This window comes from Sus scrofa, chromosome 4, assembly GCF_054392235.1.
Source record: "Sus scrofa isolate SSC_HxYL_T2T_F1_AM1 chromosome 4, Sscrofa_HxYL_maternal_Yorkshire_Landrace_v2.0, whole genome shotgun sequence".
NCBI classification, from domain to species: domain Eukaryota; kingdom Metazoa; phylum Chordata; class Mammalia; order Artiodactyla; family Suidae; genus Sus; species Sus scrofa.
This window is the reverse complement of record NC_139386.1, coordinates 18515100-18534002: the sequence shown is the minus strand read 5'-3', so window position 1 is coordinate 18534002 and position 18903 is coordinate 18515100. Positions and strand designations below refer to the sequence as shown.

General features: G+C 42.5%; 1 protein-coding gene across 1 annotated transcript in view; it reads right to left on the bottom strand.

The window, feature by feature from the left end:
• SNTB1 (syntrophin beta 1) overlaps positions 1 to 18903 on the bottom strand; it is a 235816-nt gene that overhangs the window by 76164 nt on the left and 140749 nt on the right. The window contains exon 4 of the mRNA XM_021088981.2: positions 2748 to 2955. Within this exon, the coding sequence (XP_020944640.2) occupies positions 2748 to 2955 (208 nt within the window). The remainder of the gene's footprint in view (positions 1 to 2747; positions 2956 to 18903) is intronic.

Below are 18903 nucleotides of genomic sequence, written 5' to 3'. Positions count from 1 at the left end.
GACAATTTATAAGTGAGAAAATGGAACCTTTAGAAAAAATTTTCCGTCTCACTAATAATGACACAATACCACTTTTCAACTACCCAAATGGTAATGGTTTCAAATGCAGTTTGTGTCAAAAGAGAGAGAAAAGTACCATCTAGAGTTGAGACCATCTCACTTGTTAGGTAGGTGGAGGGATGTGTGTGTTGGATGGCCTCCCTTTGCCTCCAGATCCAGGCTCCACCCTTTCCTACCCTAGTCAGAGCCCCAGGAGGCTGATCTCAACAGACACCATCACTGGCGCTCCCTTGCCTCTGTCTTCCAGCCAATGGGAGACACCAGTAGGAGATCGGCAGGCAGGGATTGGCCAGGGTGTGTGGGTGCTTCTCTCAAATATCTGAGTGGCTGGCCCTTTTCTACAGCCACAAGTCTTGCTAGTTTCAGGTAACTGTTCCTTTCCTTGGCCATTTCAGGTTAAGGGGTGGTAGTGACCTCCCACTATTTAGCTCCAGATTACTTCTCCAATTCTTACTGATTTCCCTTACCTTGACCACACCTTATGCATTATTGCTGAGTTCAATCCCTTCTAATCATCCCTTCTGAATTTGCCACTCATCTCCTGCAAGGATTCTAAAATTTGCAGTCCTGGAGTTCCTGTCGTGACTCAGTGGTTAACAAATCTGACTAGGAACCATGAGGTTGCAGGTTCGATCCCTGGCCTTGCTCAGTGAGTTAAGGATCTGGCATTGCTGTGAGCTGTGGTGTAGGTTGCAAATTCGACTCGGATCCCAGGTAGCTGTGGCTCTGGTGTAGGCCAGGGGCTACAGCTCCGATTCGACCTCTAGCCTGGGAGCCTCCATATGCCGCAGGAGCGGCCCAAGAAATGGCAAAAAGTCAAAATAAAATAAAATAAAATAAAATAAAATAAAATAAAATAAAATAAAATATGCAGTCCATCTCCAAGGCCACTCAGAATCCTAACCAAGTGAGGATGTTTTCATCCCAATCAACTCTTCCCCTTTTCCTTCTATAGCACGTGTTGTTTTTGTTTCCCCATAATCTATTCAGTCTTTCCTTGCACAGAACCCTCATTTTCCATTGGAGAACCAACTCTCCTCATCAGTCAGAGCATGTTGTTTGGATAAGACCGAACTTAGGACTTTTGCTATAACTATGGGAGCAAAGAGGCTTATGTTTACTGAGATAGCGAACAACCAAAACAAACAAAAAAAACAAGATAAAAGCTCCCAAAGCCTAGAACTCTTGGGCCAAGGAAAAGGAGACTTGCTTGGGTACAAACCATGAAGTGGATGGGGTATAAAGAGATGGAGAGGTGGGCCTATTATTACTTGAGTCCCTGGATCCTACCATGCCTGAAACTTACCCTGGGACACTGTAGTTACCAGAAGCAGTAGGCTCCCCTTTATCTGATGAAGCCGATTGTGCTTTCTGTCACTTGCTACTGAAAGATTCCTGATTAAAAAGCCTTCTCCTAACAAAAATGCATATATTTGGAGAGAGGAAAAAGTGAAGAGTGTTTGAGACTGTGATTTACTTCTAAAATGATCTCATCCAGATTGACAGTGTGGTTTTCATCAAGAACCCTCACACATCAGGTCACAAGAGGCTACCTGCGGTTTTTGTTTATTATGATCTTGGTGCAACCACCACCTGCACTGTCCCTTTAGTCCTTTGAAGTCTGTGAGAGATGGGACAATACCAAACCAAACAACCCACTTTGTATTGAACCTTGTGGCTGAGATCCACGCATGAACTGATGCAAACAAAGAACAATGGTGGAAACCAGCCGAATGCTGTGTTCAAGTATTATTTTCGAGTGCCGTTTGACTGGGCCTTCTCAGATGACATGGTTCACTGGCAGGAAAGCTGTTATTGCGACAATCATTATTCCCATTTACCGCCTATTAGAATGAGAGTCACTGGGAGGTCAGACTGTCCCCAAAGCCCAGCGTTTCTGAGCACTCAAGATCAAGTTCAAGGGACAGCAATCAGGTGTAAGGACAATGGCAGAGGCTCACTCTTTGAAATGAAGGAAGGGCTAACTCCCAGGAGACTGCTGCAAAGGGAGTTTTACTGTCTTCAACACATCACATCACTTGGGAAAAGAAATCAGAGTGACAGTGTTACCATCCCTAGGTCCTTTCCCCAGCAGCTGCTACACACCCCTCTCTACTGCTGCCTAACCCCATGCCTAGCACAAAACAAATGCTCATAAATGATGGCATTCAAGGCCTGCTGGCTTAAGAATACACATAAAGTATTTGAAAAGAGTCAGCACAGAGCAGTTACTTAGGAAATCCTTGCTGTTATTATTATCACTATTACATCTAAATGTATCTATGCTAACAAGCAGGTCCATCCAAACCCACATAAATCCTTTTTTAAAGCAACAGTTTTAGCTTAACTCCAAAGGCAACAGCTCTGCTGTGAGTCTGAGTTATTTTCCCCGCTCTCCCATCTGTGTATGAGAATCAGACTCTCCAATCACTTGGCCCCTCATTCATCCATTCACCAGACAGTTCATGACCACCTGCGCTTTGCCACACATTGTACTGTCTGTAGGGGCATCAAAGTGGTTGAAGACACAGTGCCTGTGTGATGCAAAGGCAAACCCATTGGACACAGACTAGAAATCCAAATGAGAGAATCAGGCTGAGGCATGAAGTACCTGACTTCAGGGGTTGCAGCAAGTGCTGGAAAACGCTGGGGAAAATGACTGGTACCGAGGGAACATTTCCTCTTACCTTTTCTGCGAGCCAGCCAAGATGCCTGAGCTCCCGGCTCCCGGCAATGCCCGCCTTCCCCAGCTGCTCTCGGACCTCGGCAATCACTCGGGGCAGCAGGTCACTGATGTTGGAATGGATGGCACTGAACCAGACCTGGGCAGTGGCTGAGTCCTTGCTCCTCAGGATCACCGTGTGCTTGGCATCTGGAGAGTGGATTTCAAGCTGCCTAGAGGAGCCAAGAGAGAAGGATTAGAAGGATCCACGGCAAAACACATTTCCTCGAGTCCTGGGTCACAAAAGGGAATAAATTCTTTTTTTTTCTATTATACATTTTACTTTTATTTTCTCAAGTTTTTTATTAAGAATTCTACATTTATTCACTTTATTTTTTGCTTTTGATGCCGCACCTGCAGCATTTGAAAGTTCCCAGGCTGAGTCGAATCAGAGCTACAGATTCCGGCCTATGCCACAGCCACAGTGTCTCGAAATCCGAGCCATGTCTTCGACCTACACCACAACTCACAGCAACCCCGATCTCCAACCCACTAAGCAAGGATGGAACCCACATCCTCATGGATACTAGTCGGATTCTAAACCCGCTGAACCACAACAGGAACTGCTAAATTTATTTTTTATTTATTTATTTTTTGTGGTCTTTTTGTCTTTTCTAGGGCTGCACCCTCAGCATATGGAGGTTCCCAGGTTAGGGGGCTAATCGGAGTTGTAGCTGCCGGCCTACACCAGAGCCACAGCAACGCAGGATCCGAGCCACGTCTGCAACCTACACCGTCTGCAACGACAGATCCTTAACCCACTGAGCGAGGCCAAGGATCGAACCCGCCACCTCATGGTTCCTAGTCAGATTCATTAACCACTGAACCACAATGGGAACTCCTAAATTCATTTTTAATTGAATAAAAGAGTCTTTAAATTCTATAGTGCTTTACAATTTTCAAAAGCTTCAAACCTCATAATAACCCTTTTTTCCTTTTAACCCTATATTGCCCCTCTCCTCTTTCCCCGCCCCCCCCCAAATAAGATGAACCAATTCTTTACTCTTACTTTTGTCTTTTTTTTTTTTTTTTTTTTTGGCTGTGCCCATGGCATTCAGAGTTCCCCAGAGATCAAACCCACGCCACAGCAGTAACAACCCCAGGTCCTCAACTCTCTGTACCTCTCTTTACTCTTACTTTTAAACTTTGTTTCGAATGGTTTACCTTAATGGCCTCATCATTCACGCATTCATTCATCCACGTGTACTGTGTCCAGGCATTTGTTGAAGCACTGAGGGCACAGCTATTCACCCACCTAGTCACCTGAATGAAGGATGTCTGGTTTTCCTGTTATTCAGCCGAGTGGCTTATTAATAGCATCCTATCAAGACTTCCAAACTGTGAGCTGAGATTAATTTGTCTTGCCCCTCAATCCGCAGAGGATTTTAATAATATACTCATATCCTGGCTGCTGCTGGCAGGAAGTAGATTGAAATATCCTTTTGCTTAATCCTACTGATGAGTGTTAATTGTGAACATTTTAACACCAAAGATGACCAAACTTTTGCATTCTTTAGGAATCCTGTCTGGCACGTTTCCCTATCGCTTAATCTTTGGACAAGTGAACTGGCCTAGGAAGGGGTAACAATGGGGAGAGAGCAGAGCGAGAAGTGTTATAGTTAAAGTCAGACACCCCAGCTTATGCCAGAACTACAACAGGCTCGCCTGAGATTCAGAGTGAGATCTACATACTGTAATTAAGGTAAAAGGTGAACATTCTAGACAGATGCTTTTTAGTTTTCACCTTTTATTTTGAAGTAGTTATAGATAAACAGGGCATTGTGAAACTAGGACAGAGAGTCCAGTATACCCGTTATTCAGTTTACTCCGATGGTTCTATTTTACGACTATAACACAGTATCAAACCCAGGGTACTGATGTTGGTACAATGTAAAGTGTACACTTCTATGTTAAGTGTAGATTCACATAACCATGAATTTACCATAAGGTACAGAACCACTCCATCGCCACAAAGTTCTCCCTCCAGCCACCCCTTACAGGTGGTCCCCCCACTACTCCAAATCCCCAGCAACCATTAAACTGTTCCCCACAAATTTTAGAGGGATAATTTTTACTGCAGAGAGAAAAACATACATTTTATTTATTCATTCATGTGTGTATAATGTAAACAAACACCATGTATTCCTTCATGTTTGCATTAGGAAGATCTAGGGACTGGGGAATTCAAAACTGAATAAAATGATCCCTGTATCACTTTCCTTGCAGCCCTCAGTAATTATGCTAATATTCACTAAGTATTTACTATGTGTCAGGCAAAGATTTAAATCCTTTTATATTATTTTTTGGGTCATTTTCCTAATAGCCCTATGACTGATAAAAAACTGAAGTTTGGACAGACAGAGAAAAGAAAGGATGCAAAGCCACAAAGTTGGTGATACTGGGACTCAATTCATGGTGGGGAAAGTCAAAAGACCATGCATTTAAATACTGTATTACAATCTCTCTCTTTCCGACATCCAATTAGGGAGCACCCATTGTTTTTCCACAGCTGTCTGAAGCCATCATCACCAACAAATGTCCCCAATGGTGCCCTACTTAGCTCCTTTGTTGAAAATTACAATTTTGCAGATCACCCCAAAACCAGAAGTCCCAGTGTAACCTGACCTCATTTACACTGGAAACCAACCTTTTTACCCAATTAGAGAAAAAGAATGCTTTAAAAAGTGGACTATCTCTAGGGGAGTTTTAGCAATAATTAGCTTTTTTGGGGGGGGGATAAGAAATTTGCAAAACAAGGTTCCTTGCTAAGACTCCAAAGGTTTTAGATGGTGAAAAGGGATTTTTTTAGGTGACATCTGTCCTCACCCAGAAGAAAAAACTCTCATGCCTCTTAAGCACTTTTCAAAGAAATGGGCAGTCAATCTAGGGTGAGTTTTCCTTCCCTCCAAAGTTCTTACTCTTCAGTCAGGTTGAATAGCCAAACACCAACTAGGATTCTCCAAGAGCATCAATGAGAGCTCAACTTGCTTTTCAAATCATTCTATCAATATCCATTATTCTAGGAATTTAAAACATGCACATGGTTCTCTTAAAATATTTTCCTTTCAAGACCTGTTTTTTTTTTTTTTTTTTCTTTTTTTTTAAGTGACAGCTTGGGAGATAGCCACTCCCCAGGTCGATCACATACATGCACATACAAAAATGATGCCAGTAAAAAGAGAAAGAAAGAATAATTTCTTTGTCGAGTTGCCAGCATACCCCAAGAGGAAAGCTGATCTGTAAAGAGAGGTAGGAAAGAAGAGGCCCATTTTCTCCAGATTTTGACACCATTTATCATTACTATTAACTTTAATTTGTTTGTTTTTTGTCTTTTTAAAAGTTCTAGGCCAGGGGGTCGAATATGAGCTGCAGCTGCCTGTCTATACCACAGCCACCGCAACACCAGACTTGAGCTACATTTGCAACCCACATCATAGCTCATGGCAACAGGGGTTCTTTAACCTACTGAGCAGGGATTGAACCCGAGTCCTCACGGATACTAGCTGGGTTTGTTACTGCTGAGCCACAACAGAAATTCATCAATACTATTAACTTTTAAAAAAGCTTTTAAACTATAACAGAATAGTGTGCAGGTTGAGGAGTACAGCCTAAATGTATTTTCACGAAGGGAACACATTTGTGTGACCACCATTCAGATCGAGAAACAGAATATGACAAGAATCCCAGAAGTTGTTTCACACTCCTTTTCCAGTTATTTTCTAACCACTACTAGGGTTTCTGTCTCAGGCAAAATGGATAAGGTTTTGTTCATCTGTTTTCATTTGTTGTTGTTGCCTGCACTGAGGAGGATCTTGGATTATTTCTTCAGCAAAGTTTAAATACCAGGTCCTAAGCTTTTTACTTAGTTTGGGGTTAGTAGATGCAAACTATTACATTTACATGAGGTCCTGCTGTACAGCACAGGGAACTATATCTAGGCTCTTGAGATAGACCATGATGGAAGATAGTATGAGCAAGGAAATGTATATATATATATATATATATATATATATATATATATATGTATGAATGGGTCACTTTGCTGTGTAGCAGAAATTGGCACAACATTGTAAATCAACTCTACTGGAATACACTTTTTTTTTTTTTTTTTTGTCTTTTTAAGGCCACACGTGTAGCATATGGAGGTTTCCAGGCTAGGGGTTGAATCAGAGCTGTAGCCATTGGGCCTACACCACAGCTCACAGCAACACTGGATCCTTAACCCACTGAGTGAAGCCAGGGATCAAACCCACAACCTCATGGTTCCTAGTCAGATTCATTTCCGCTGCGTCATGATGGGAACTCCCCAACTTTTTCTTGTAAAAGAAATGCAAATTCTTTTTTTTGTTGTGGTCTCTTTTTTGTCTCTTTAGGGCTGCACCTGAAGCACAAAGAAGCTCCCAGGCCAGGGGTCTAATCAGAGCTGTAGTGGCCGGCCTACACTACAGCCACAGCAACGCACTATCCGAGCTGTGTCTGCAACCTACATCACAGCTCACGGCAACACAGGATCCTTAACCCACTGAGCAAGGCCAGGGATTGAACCTGCGTTGATCCAAGAACTCCAGGAAATGTAAATTCTTGATTTGCATGAACTCACTGCATTAGGAATTCTGAGGGCGAGGCCCAGCAATTCCCCTCCAGGTAAGTCTGATGGTACTTAAGTTTGAAAAGGTCTGCTCTATGGGTTCCAAGAAAAAAAAGCACTGAGCTTGGTTTGTCAGGGTTCCCAGTGGCTGAGGTGAATGTGCTGAAAGGTGAACTGCCCCCCACCCTATCAGTTTCAAAGAATAAACACAGAGGACACAGAATAGGGAGACCTACGGCTTTTTTTTTTTTTTTTTTTTTTTTTTTTGTCTTTTACCATTTCTTGAGCCACTCCCGTGGCATATGGAGGTTCCCAGGCTAGGGGGCTAATCGGAGCTGTAGCCACTGGCCTACACCACAGCCACAGCAATATGGGATCCAAGCCGTGTCTGTAACCTACACCACAGCTCAGGGCAACACCGGATCCTTAACCCACTGAGCAAGGCCAGGGATCAAACCCGCAACCTCATAGTTCCTAGTCAGATTCATTAACCACTGAGCCACGATGGGAACTCCTGACCTATGGCTTTTTAGAGTTAAGAAAAGAAAGCAGCAGAGGTTCTCTAGCAAAAGCATTCTTCAGGAACCCTTGAAGACAGCTTTTCTTTTTTTAAATAATTAAATACAGATGTTTAGACCCCATCCCAGACCTACTGAGTAAGAAGTTCCAGAGGTTGAAGCCTGGATAAATACTTTCCATGTTCCGAACATTACACAGATTAAGGATCAGGGCAGCCTCTCTGAAGCCAAGCTCAAAGACCCCAAAGGGCTATTCCCAGAGGGAACTGTCACCAGAAGGGCAACACAACAGAAGGCTGTTAGAGTGTATTCGCAATTCACAGCTGAGTAACAAACTGCCCCAGAATTAAGTGGCTTGAACCTCCAAACTTTTGTTATCTCACCAAAGTTGCTCAAGTGTCTTCAGGACACAGCAGCTGGTTTCCCCCCTAGAGCAAGAAGAACCCACTACTCCCCTTATGACCCAGATTTCAAGGTCATAGAGCATCACTTCTGGTTCCTTCTTGGTGTTGGAAGTGAGTGACCGAGTGCAATGCACACTCAGGGGAACAGAGTTAGGCTTCTCCTCTCGAAGAGAAGAGAAAGAAAGCATGTGGGGATATAAGCCACAGAGAGGCTTGGGATGCAGTAAGGTTCTGGAGAGAGTCTGTCCTAAAAGTTAAGGCCGAGGGTTTGGAGCTGTGAAACGGCAGCCTTGAGAGAGCTTACAGACCGGGGTGAAGGGGGAGGAGACCATTCCTTCTGACAAAGCTGCAGCTCCAGCTTCCAAAACGAGGACTCGAGTTAGAGGTCCACGTCAGCAAGAGAGATGAGAAAGAGACTTTTGCTGACAGCAGATGGGAGCAGCACAAAACCACCAAAAATGATGGTTGGCTGGTCTGGCACAGGTAAGATGAAAATTATTTGTGTGATGAATAAATGAAAGAATTCAGTCATCTACATTCACTTCTCTCTCACGTCAGTAAAATCCCATGGGGAAAAAGGAAGAAGAGCATAAACTTTTTCTTGGCATAGCAAACTCTGTGCTCTAAAGCAAACGATAAGTACCTAGTGGCACAAATGTTCCCAGAAACTCTGAGTAACAACTCAAGATTTTGGTCAAGGTCATGGACTGATTTTATACACATACACACACACACACACACATACACACATAACATCACATATAAGTTATATATATAAAACTTATCACACATAAGTGACATATATATATATATATATGTAAAACTTATCAAGCTACCTAACACAAATCTCAAACACATACACTTTGGCCTAATTTGTCATTTAATCTCATTCTGCCAAAATGCAAATGTATCTGGTGCAATGTGTGTCTTAGAATATAAAGAAAGAGGAAGAAATTCCATTCCTGGACTGTCTGTACAGTGGTTTTTTTTCAGTAGCTCAGTTTTTAAAAGATCCATTTAAAAGCACGTGTGTCAGGAGGTAGCTGTTAACCTATGGATTTGGGGCTTCAGGCTGGTTGAAAAACCTGTTGGCTATGAGCCAAGTTACTTAACCTCCCGAAACTTCAATTTTCTTATCTATAAAGTGGCTCAATCTCGCCTCTCAAGATTACTGAAAAGACAAAAATGAGATAATGTATGCATGAGGTGTCACAGTGCCAAGCTGATCTCAATCAATTCTAGTTTATATTCTAGTTTACCATGAAGAGTCTTCCCAATTTGCGTACAAGAAAATAAACGGTAGTCGTCCGATGAGGCAACAAGAGTCCGCCTGGGTGGGCTCTGTTCCAACTCTTTTTCAGAGGACTTGGATTTAGAAAACGCAAGCCCCAAGAAAAACTGAAAAGTTTTACAAGGGCTATTTCTAACATCTTGGGATGGAAAAAAAAAAAAAAAAACTCAAAAACTTTGGGAGCAGTGTAAAGGACTTTATGAGACTTATGTTCACGACCACAGGTTCATATGAGTTTTGGCCATAACTAGAGCTAAAACCATTTGTTGAAGTCCTTTTGCTTTCTGAACTGCCTGAGCTAACCAGGGACCAAGGAGGTGCAAAGAGATGGGAAATGGTTTCATCTTACTGAAGTATTCTGCTGACAACCTGCCCTCAAAGAACCAATTTTATAGCCTCCAATATTTCATGTAACTCATTCTTTAAAAATGCACTTTCAGCTCCAGTAATTACATCACCCATTTGTAAACATATGGAAGGGGAAACTGTAAATGTACAGAAGAGGATGGAGAAATAAAGTAGGAAGAGGGGAGGGTGAGGAGGAAAAAAAAAAAAGGAAAATAAGAAAAACTCGAGAGTGGAAAAATAACTAAGTGGTGTGTGAAAATGGCACTGTGGTTGGGTGGCTGAAGTCATTAGAGTCAGGGAACCAAAAAAAAAAAAAAAAAAAAAAAAAGGCCCAAGATGATGGAAGTGGAAAAGGCACAGGGCAGACAGACAGGGCGGTATCACATCATCAATATAAAAACAACCCATATAAAAATGCTGGTAAATGTGAAGATGATGCCTGGAGGGGTGTACAGGCAGGTTCGATTAGGAGAGAACTTGAGTAACAGGACATGAGAAGACTTTTCACCGAGTAACTCTGCATTTTCTGAATTTTGTTCCCGATGTACCCAGTGTGTATTCACTGTATCTGAACAGGAGAAAGGGGGGTGGGGCGGGGAGGAAGAAAAGCAGCAGGAGCGGCCTGTTGATTAAAACAACCTTCTCCCAAGTCCAAGCTTGTCATTTATAAACTATGCTTCCCCCTGGACATCTGTAGTTCTGTCTGCCCAGTTTCCACACCCACCCCCCTTTCTGGCAACAAGCTTTACCTTCATTCTCAGTCTATATGATTTAGGAGCTTCATGGTTTAAGGATTGTAGGTGTGATGCAATTTGGCTAAGGCCCAGGATTTCTTCAGGAGTGGTTTTGAGGATTTTGTTTTGTTTTGTTTTCAGGGCCTCACCCACAGCATATATAAGTTCCCAGGCTAGGAGCGGAGTTGGAGCTGCAGCTGCCAGTCACAGCCACAGCAATGCCAGATCTGAGCCACATCTGTGACCTACGCTGCAGCTTGCGGCAACACTGGATCCTTAACCCACTGAGTGAGGCCCCAGGGATTGAACTCATATCCCAATGGATACTAGTCAGGTTTGTTACCACTGAGCCATGACAGGAACTCCAGACGTAATTGTTAAGATGATCTTTTTTTCTCATCCTCACAGAGGGAACAGTTATAATCATGGATCTACTCATGACCACCTTGCTATGAGGAAGACAGGACTTCCAGCAAATGAAGCCAATATAGAGGAAAGCAGAGCTGAGAGATGAGAGACCTGGATCCAGCTGTACCTGACACCCAGCATAGCCTTGTATTTCCTTCCATGTTCCCCTTTTGCATAAGCCAGTTAGAATTGGGTTGTTGGAGTTCCCATCATGGCTCAGTGGTTAACGAATCTGACTAGGAACCATGAGGTTTCGGGTTCAATCCCTGGCCTCCTTCAGTGGGCTAAGGATCTGGCGTTGCCGGTCACAGACGTAGCTTGGATCCTGTGTTGCTGTGGCTCTGGCGTAGGCTGGCTGCTATAGCTCCGATTAGACCCCTAGCCTGGGAACCTCCATATGCCTTGGGAAAAGACAAACAAACAAACAAACAAACAAACAAACAAAACCTGGGTTGTTTTCAAATACAACTAAAAGTCCTGACTCATATACACTGATCACAAATAGGTCACAGTTTCTACGAGCTTCGAGTTTCTTCATTTTCTATAAAATAGGGATGATGATGATGTTGAAGAAAGTGCTAATGATGATTGTAATGAAGGTGATGATGATAATAACCTTTATGGGGTTACTAGCGAATCAAATGAGATAATAACTGTGAATGCGCTTTGAGACTTATAAATCCTGATGTTAGTCATTGTCCGTTAAGCTTCTGGCATATTTTAAGACTCTGTTGCTGGTTCGGTTACTGGGAGAAGGAACTTTATTAGTGGGTACAGGGCTTATATATTATCTCGACATACAGGTACATCTAAGCAAGTTAGCTTTCTCTTAGCTACACTATTAGTGAAAACACAGTCATTCCTATTAAAACAGAACATCCCCAGTACATTTCTCGGGTTACAAAATGGAGTTGGGAATATGCAGTGATTTCTTTACACATGCCCGTCAAACTACGCTGTGAGTATGTGTGAGTGTTCCAGACACTCGCAGTGTTCAGCATGTGTTGGGCGCCGTAGAGGCAAGTAGAGCACATGTTTCCTGTCCTTTAAGAAGCTCAATATGTGTCAAATGTTGAATCATATCTCCTCCAATTCACATCTACCCAGAAACTCAAAATGTGACTAATCTGAAAACAGAATTTCTGCAGAATTCATCAAAGGAAGGATGATGATAATCTACCCCTGGATGAGGATGGGTCCTAAATCCAATGAGAGGGTCATCAGAACAGACAAACACAGAGGAGAAGGCATGGGGAGGACGCAGGCAGACTGCAGTGATGTCTCCCAGGCCAAGGATGGCCTGGAATGGTTTCTGCTTTACGGCCTCGGGACGGAATCAACTCTGCCATTTCCTTGATTTCACCCTTCTTGCCTCCACGGCTAAAAGAGAATACCTACCTATCTGCTGTTTTCAGCTTTCCAGCGTGTGCCCATTTTGTTACGTCCTTCCTAGAAAACTCATTCACCATGGAACTATCTTCCTGTGCACAGATGAATGAGGACCATGCTGGTGTTTAAAATATACGGATGCTGGAGTTTCCATCATGGCTCAGCAGTAATGAACCTGACTAGGATCCATGAGGATGCGGGTTCGATCCCTGGCCTCACTCTGTGGGTTAAGGATCCAGCATTGCCTTGAGCTGTGGGGTAGGTCGAAGATGTGGCTGGGATCCTGAGCTTCTATGGCTGTGGTGTAGGCCGGCAGATGTAGCTCTGATTTGACCCATGGTCTGGGAACTTCCTTATGCCATGGGTGCGGCCCTAAAAAGCAAAGTAAACAAACAAACAAACAGATACTTAAAGGAACCCGTAAGATGCAGATGACTCAGAACTATGGCAGTCGTGCTTCCATTTCAACACACATTGCTACTAAAGAATTTTCTCCTCGGCAAAATAACCTAACTTCTATTCACATTTAATTCTATAGCCCAGAAAGAAAAAGGGAACCCTTCTGAAATGAGCGATATACATAAAATACCTGGAAGCATGCTGGCCCACAGTAGGTCTACACTCAATAACTCAAAGTGGTTTCTGCTTCCTGCTTGGTGGAAAAAAGAAAAAACATCTAGACAACTTCTTTGAGAGCTAATGAGTCCTGAATTTCTAGAACTGGGGAAGAGGAGGGAGGGAAGGAGGGAAGGAAGGAGAGAAGGAGCAATAAAGTCAGGCTAGCTGATTGGAGCTATTTTCAGCAGACCAGTCTTTTATAACTCCTGTTTTCCTCCCCCGTTGAACTGACCACTGCTTGATGAATTGTGTTTATCTGTAGTTCAGCGATAAAGTTCTCTTTTAATTCCCTGCTGAATAGAAATATTTAGGGCAATGCCACAGCTGTGTTTATTCTCACACTCCACCACAGTTATGTAAATACTGCCTATGGAACTATTTCTGATAAAGGCCCATACCAACCCTGAGGAATTATACACTCTCTAGATGTCTGCCAAGATGAGCCGTTTCCATCCAGCTTGGCACAGCCTCTGAATGATATCACAGCTTCTCAGAGATCATTTGGCAAACCTCACAATAAAAGAGTAATTTTCTTCCCCTCTCACTCTCTCAAAAGCTCCCACGGAGCCAAATAATATTTCCCGGCATCCTCTACTTCCCCTGTTCAAAAACACGGGGTTGACACATAAAACTTGGAGCCTCTGAACACAATATTAATAAATAAAACAGAACTTGCAACCTGGCAACAAAGGTTTCAAGTGACCTTTCCTCTCCAATGTGAAGCTGGAGAAAACACAGATGAAGGTGGCCAGGAGGATGTGGCCGGTGGGCCTGCAGCAACTACTGGGAATCAAGGGGAACTCAAGCCACATGGCCAGTGTTCCACAAATCTGTGACTTTGGTACTTGATAAAAAACTTCCTGGAGTTCCCTTGCGGCACAGTGGGTTAAGGATCTGGCATTGCCACTGCAGCAGCCGGGGTCACTGATATGCTGCGGGTTTGATCCCTGGCCCACGAACTTCCACATGCCATGGGCATGGCCAAAAAAAAAAAAAAAAACCACCCCAAAACAACTTCCCAACAGACAAATACACAGCATACCTTTAACAGTGGCTAACTCTAGATAGAGGAATTTTGAGGAGTTTTATTTCCACTTTTCTAGAATTTCTAAATTTCTTTTTGCAATGGAATCAGAAAAAAAATACTAGAGAAAAAACTTAAGAATGCTTGCACACCTTTTGCAATAATGTTGTTAGTGAAATAATCATGAGGGGGAAAAATAGTCTTTTGTGAAAAAGACAACGCTAAAGAAAAAATATTCTTTTTTAAAAATCCTCCACTTGGTTGTAACTAAAAGACTTTAAAGAGATAAAAATATGGATAGTAATAATATTTTTAATGAGATGAGTGTTTGTCTTGTGGGAATGGAAGCTCCACCACTAAATGAGTTTATTTCCCTCATTTTATCCTTATCACCAACCTGTGAGGTGAATGGTATTAATGTGTCTACCCATGTCGAGAGGATGATGTCTCACAGGGGGTGGCTTGTTCCATCTTTCAGTTAATAAGAGGCAAAGCCAGAACTGGAACCCAATTTCATCGAATTGCAAAACTTGTGTCTTTCTTTTTTTAATCCTTTTAAGGCCACAACCTCGGCATATGGAGGTTCCCAGGCTAGGGGTCGAATCGGAGCTACAGCTGCTGGCCTACACCATAGCCACAGCAACACAAGATCAGAGCGGCATCTGTGACCTACACCATAGCTCTTGGCAACGCTGAATCCTTAACCCACTGAGTGAGGCCAGGGATCAAACCCACAGCCTCTTGGTTCCTAGCTGGATTCTTTTCCTCTGCGCCACAACGGGAACTCCTGCAAAGCCTGTGTCTCAATCATTATGTTCCATTTAGTAGGATGTCTGTAAAGTGTGGCCTGTTGCTTCAAAGAGTAGAGAAATTTTTCACGTTGGTTGTTGCTCCAATATCTTTTGAACACTCTTCCTGCGTATTTGGAAAGTTTTCCAAACTGAGTTGAGCTTCCCCAAGGTGTAAGCCAGGACGCACATTCTCAGCCTTCCTTGTTGCTAGGGCACAGAGCACTCACTCAAAATGGCAATTCTGAAGGCGGCCACGTGAGAAAGTAGCTGTGCACAGAATCCAGCTTTTGGCAAATATGGTGGTGGAGGCATCTAGTGCTTAACTGCAGCTATGGGAGAGCTTGGCCAGTGCCAGGTTGTTACTGGTACCTGCTGAGACAGTTGTGTGGGCTGTGGGATGGTTCTCAAGAGGTGGCGACAGAGGCATTTTTCCTAGAACAGCCTTCACAATGTGGTTGGATATTGAGCCTGGCTAACTGAACTCTGGGAGACATGTGAGCACCCTAATATCCTTAGCGTTGATTCTATCACTTAAAGCTACGGTCCCCAGGAGTTCCCATTGTGGCTCAGTGGTAATGAACCTGACTAGTACCCATGAGGATGAGGTTTGATCCCTGGCTTCTCTCAGTGGGTTAAGGATCCGGCATTGCCGTGAGCTGTGGTGTAGGTCACAGGAACAGCTCGGATCCTTCATTGCTGTGGTTGTGGTGTATACTGTCAGCTGCAGCTCCGATTCGACCCCCAGCCTGGGAACTTCTATATCCTGTGGGTGAGGCTCTAAAAAGCAAAACAACAAAAACAACCAAACAACCCCCCAAAACCCTACAGTCTCCAGCTAAGAAGGTATATTTGGGAATCTGGTTGCCATGATGCAAGCTAATGAGATCATCAAAGGAATGTGTCAAATGTGAGCAGTTAATGGAAAAGAAGCCAGAAAAAGGTGTTCTGTTGTTTTTCACCAAAACCCATTTCAAAAACAGGTCATGCATGATGTAGTATTCTGCTAAGCTCTGAGGAACCTGACAGTATCTCTCATGTTGGCTAGAGTTCAGCATCTCAGTAATACATAAATTTATAAAATATGTGAAGAATTTCAGCACTTCGGCCTCTCCTGGGGAGAGGGAATGTTATCGTTATCAAAGTTTCAGAAGAGGAGGCAGCTAATGTCAAACTAGAGAAAACATTTTGTATTTCTATTCTACACTTCACTGGTGCCTCACAAAATATTCTGTGGTTTGACCTTGCTCAACTGGATTTTTCTTCTTCTTTTTTTTTTTAAACCATCTAAATATACAAGGTACCATGTAGGTCAAATAAATATACATTTGTCTCTAGAATCTTAGGACCACATATGACAAAAGAAACAATCCTCTCCACAGTCCAAGTCAGAGCATAGCATTTGGAGTCTGAAGACCTATTTTTGCTTCCTTTGAACTAGATGATTGTGGGCTAGGGTGGCCATATCTCACAGATAACAATATATATGAAAAAATATGAATTTCAGATAAACAATGAATAATTTTTTAGTGTACGTCTGTCCCAGGGAATAGCTAGTGGTAGAGATGGTATAAAGTATATGGATTCAAAATGGATAGAAAACAAAACTGACAGGACTTCATGATGGATTAACTATGAAGGGTAAGGAAGAAGGAAGAGTCAAGAATGCTGCTCAGTTTGCTGGCTCAACAACTGAAGAAATGGCAATGCCAATTACTAAGATCGAAAAAATGAAGGCGGTCCAAATTTGGCCAGAAACATGCATATGCATAAACATGCCAGCCTTTATTTAGGTGTTTTGTACTAACCTCAGACTTGTAGTGTATATGCATGCCAGCTACTCAGCGAGAGGAGTAACCTATGATTATTTTGTCTTAATGAAGTCAGAGTCCTCCCAATAATCCAGATCAGACGGCCCGATCTTCCTTGATGCCTCCTGTCTTTTATCCTGGTACCCATTCAGTTCCCAAGTGTTATCAATATTATCTGGGTGGCATCTCTCTTTCAGAAAAGCTAGCCAGATAGTAAGTTACCAAATTTTCATAGTGGAGCTGGAGCAATCACCCATTTAAGACAGGGTGTAAGTTTTACTTTCTAGGTCAACTTTGATCAAAAGGTGGTGGGTGCCTGAAATCATGTCTTGTGAAGGAGCCTGAGGCCTCATTCTAGGCTCTACTGGGGAAAGTGGCAGAATCACATATTGCTGTCTGCCATGGGGTGGGAGTGAGGATCAGCAGCACTCACGCTGTCTGTTGATGCTTCGAGAAATATCTAGAAAGATTTTGATATGTAGCTCCTTATTTTCCCATCCTTGGAGAGAGAGATTTGATTCTCGGTCATCTGATCATTTATTTCAAGGTTTTCCCTTTCATAGTTTATCTCTCCCACCAGACTGTAAGTTTCTTGAGAGCACGGCATGTAACAGAATTATCCTAATTTCATCCCCACTGTTTGACACATGGAGGGGGCACTCCAGAAGAATTTGCGGGGCAAAGTGGATGGCTCTGTCTACTGTTCAAAGGTTTTCCCATCTCTAGGGTAACGTCCTCTCTAGTCAAAGTTCTGTAATTGCCTCCATTTACATTTTTTCCCTTAATAGAAATTAATCTTTTTAGTCTTAAAGATTGGAATTAAGTTCTACGTTACAAACTGCTTCAGTTCTAAGTCATAAACTTGGTATATTAAATTAAGTCAAACATGTTTTAATATCCCTGGAGAAAGCTAGTTTACATGGGTGAATGCAATAGTGGTCAACTTGGAAGCATTTATTTTATTTCATATATTTATCACATAATTTATAATACATGATTTTCTCTGGCTAAAATAATCAATATGTGATCTTGTGAGCCTTATCCAGATTAGATGTAAAAAGCAGGTGGTCTTGCAAATGTGTAAAAAATAGGGTAAGGCAATGACACAGGATCGAAGAAGCTAGGAATATTAGTGCAAAATGCTTATATCTGAGAGGTAAGGACAAAAGTGGATGCCATCTAACTCATTTATGTCAGTTTCATGTAAAATTGTAAGAGTAATTGGTCTGGCCCATTTACAAAATTGTGAGATGACTTTATCATTCGTTACCTATTTCTTTAGTGTCTGGTACCTACTAGACATGGCTTTAGGCACATGAGGAGAAGAGCAGCTCAATGCAGATGCTAAGATCATGGTCTAACAGTCTTGGACAAGTGCGCACGCGCACACACACTTTTTTAAGCTTTCAAATTACATGAGAAATTCCTAATACAAGAGAAGAACTTCTACCTGTTTGAGGAGCAGAGAATCTCCTGTTAAATTCTAAATAAATTACTCAAGCAATAATTAACCATGTGAAGTTGGCAGCTGCTTACAGAGTAATAGAACTTCATCAGCACCAAAATATCGGTCACCCATTCAGGTTTTTTTTTATAGAGTTGATTTATAAAAGTCCCCATTCAGTTTTAATCTCGACTAAGTCTTTCTTTTCAAGGAGGGAGGAGAAGGAAAGGCGGAGTGTACAAAGGCAAATGCATTGTATTGCTATGGCCCCTATATAACTAAAGATGTATTAGCTAGGGAAGGAATTGCCTTAAGCCATTAAAATTCATGAATCCTTTAATGAAGATTATTAATAGCCACCATCCAGTAAAGAAGAGGGCCCCAAGAGAATGCAGAAAGGAGACGTAAATTGGGTGGGACAAGAAAAATCTGAAGAGGCTCTATCTCCTGAAAGGACTACAGAAGCCAGGGAATTTGGATTCAGGAAGGGAAAAGATCACTGGTGATTTTTGTTAGCGTGAGAGAACTATACACAGAGGGAAAGCAGAAACCAAGATTATCCTAGTTTAATGTATGAATGAATGAATGGTCAAAGACAGAATTAGCAATCTTGGAGTTCCCTCTGTGGCACAGTGGGTTAAGAACCTGACTGCAGCAGCAGTGTAAGTTGCAGCTGCTGCTTGAATGCAGTCCCTGGTGGGAAATCTCCATATGCCTCAGGTGCGGCCATTTAAAAAAAAAAAGAGAGAGAGAGAA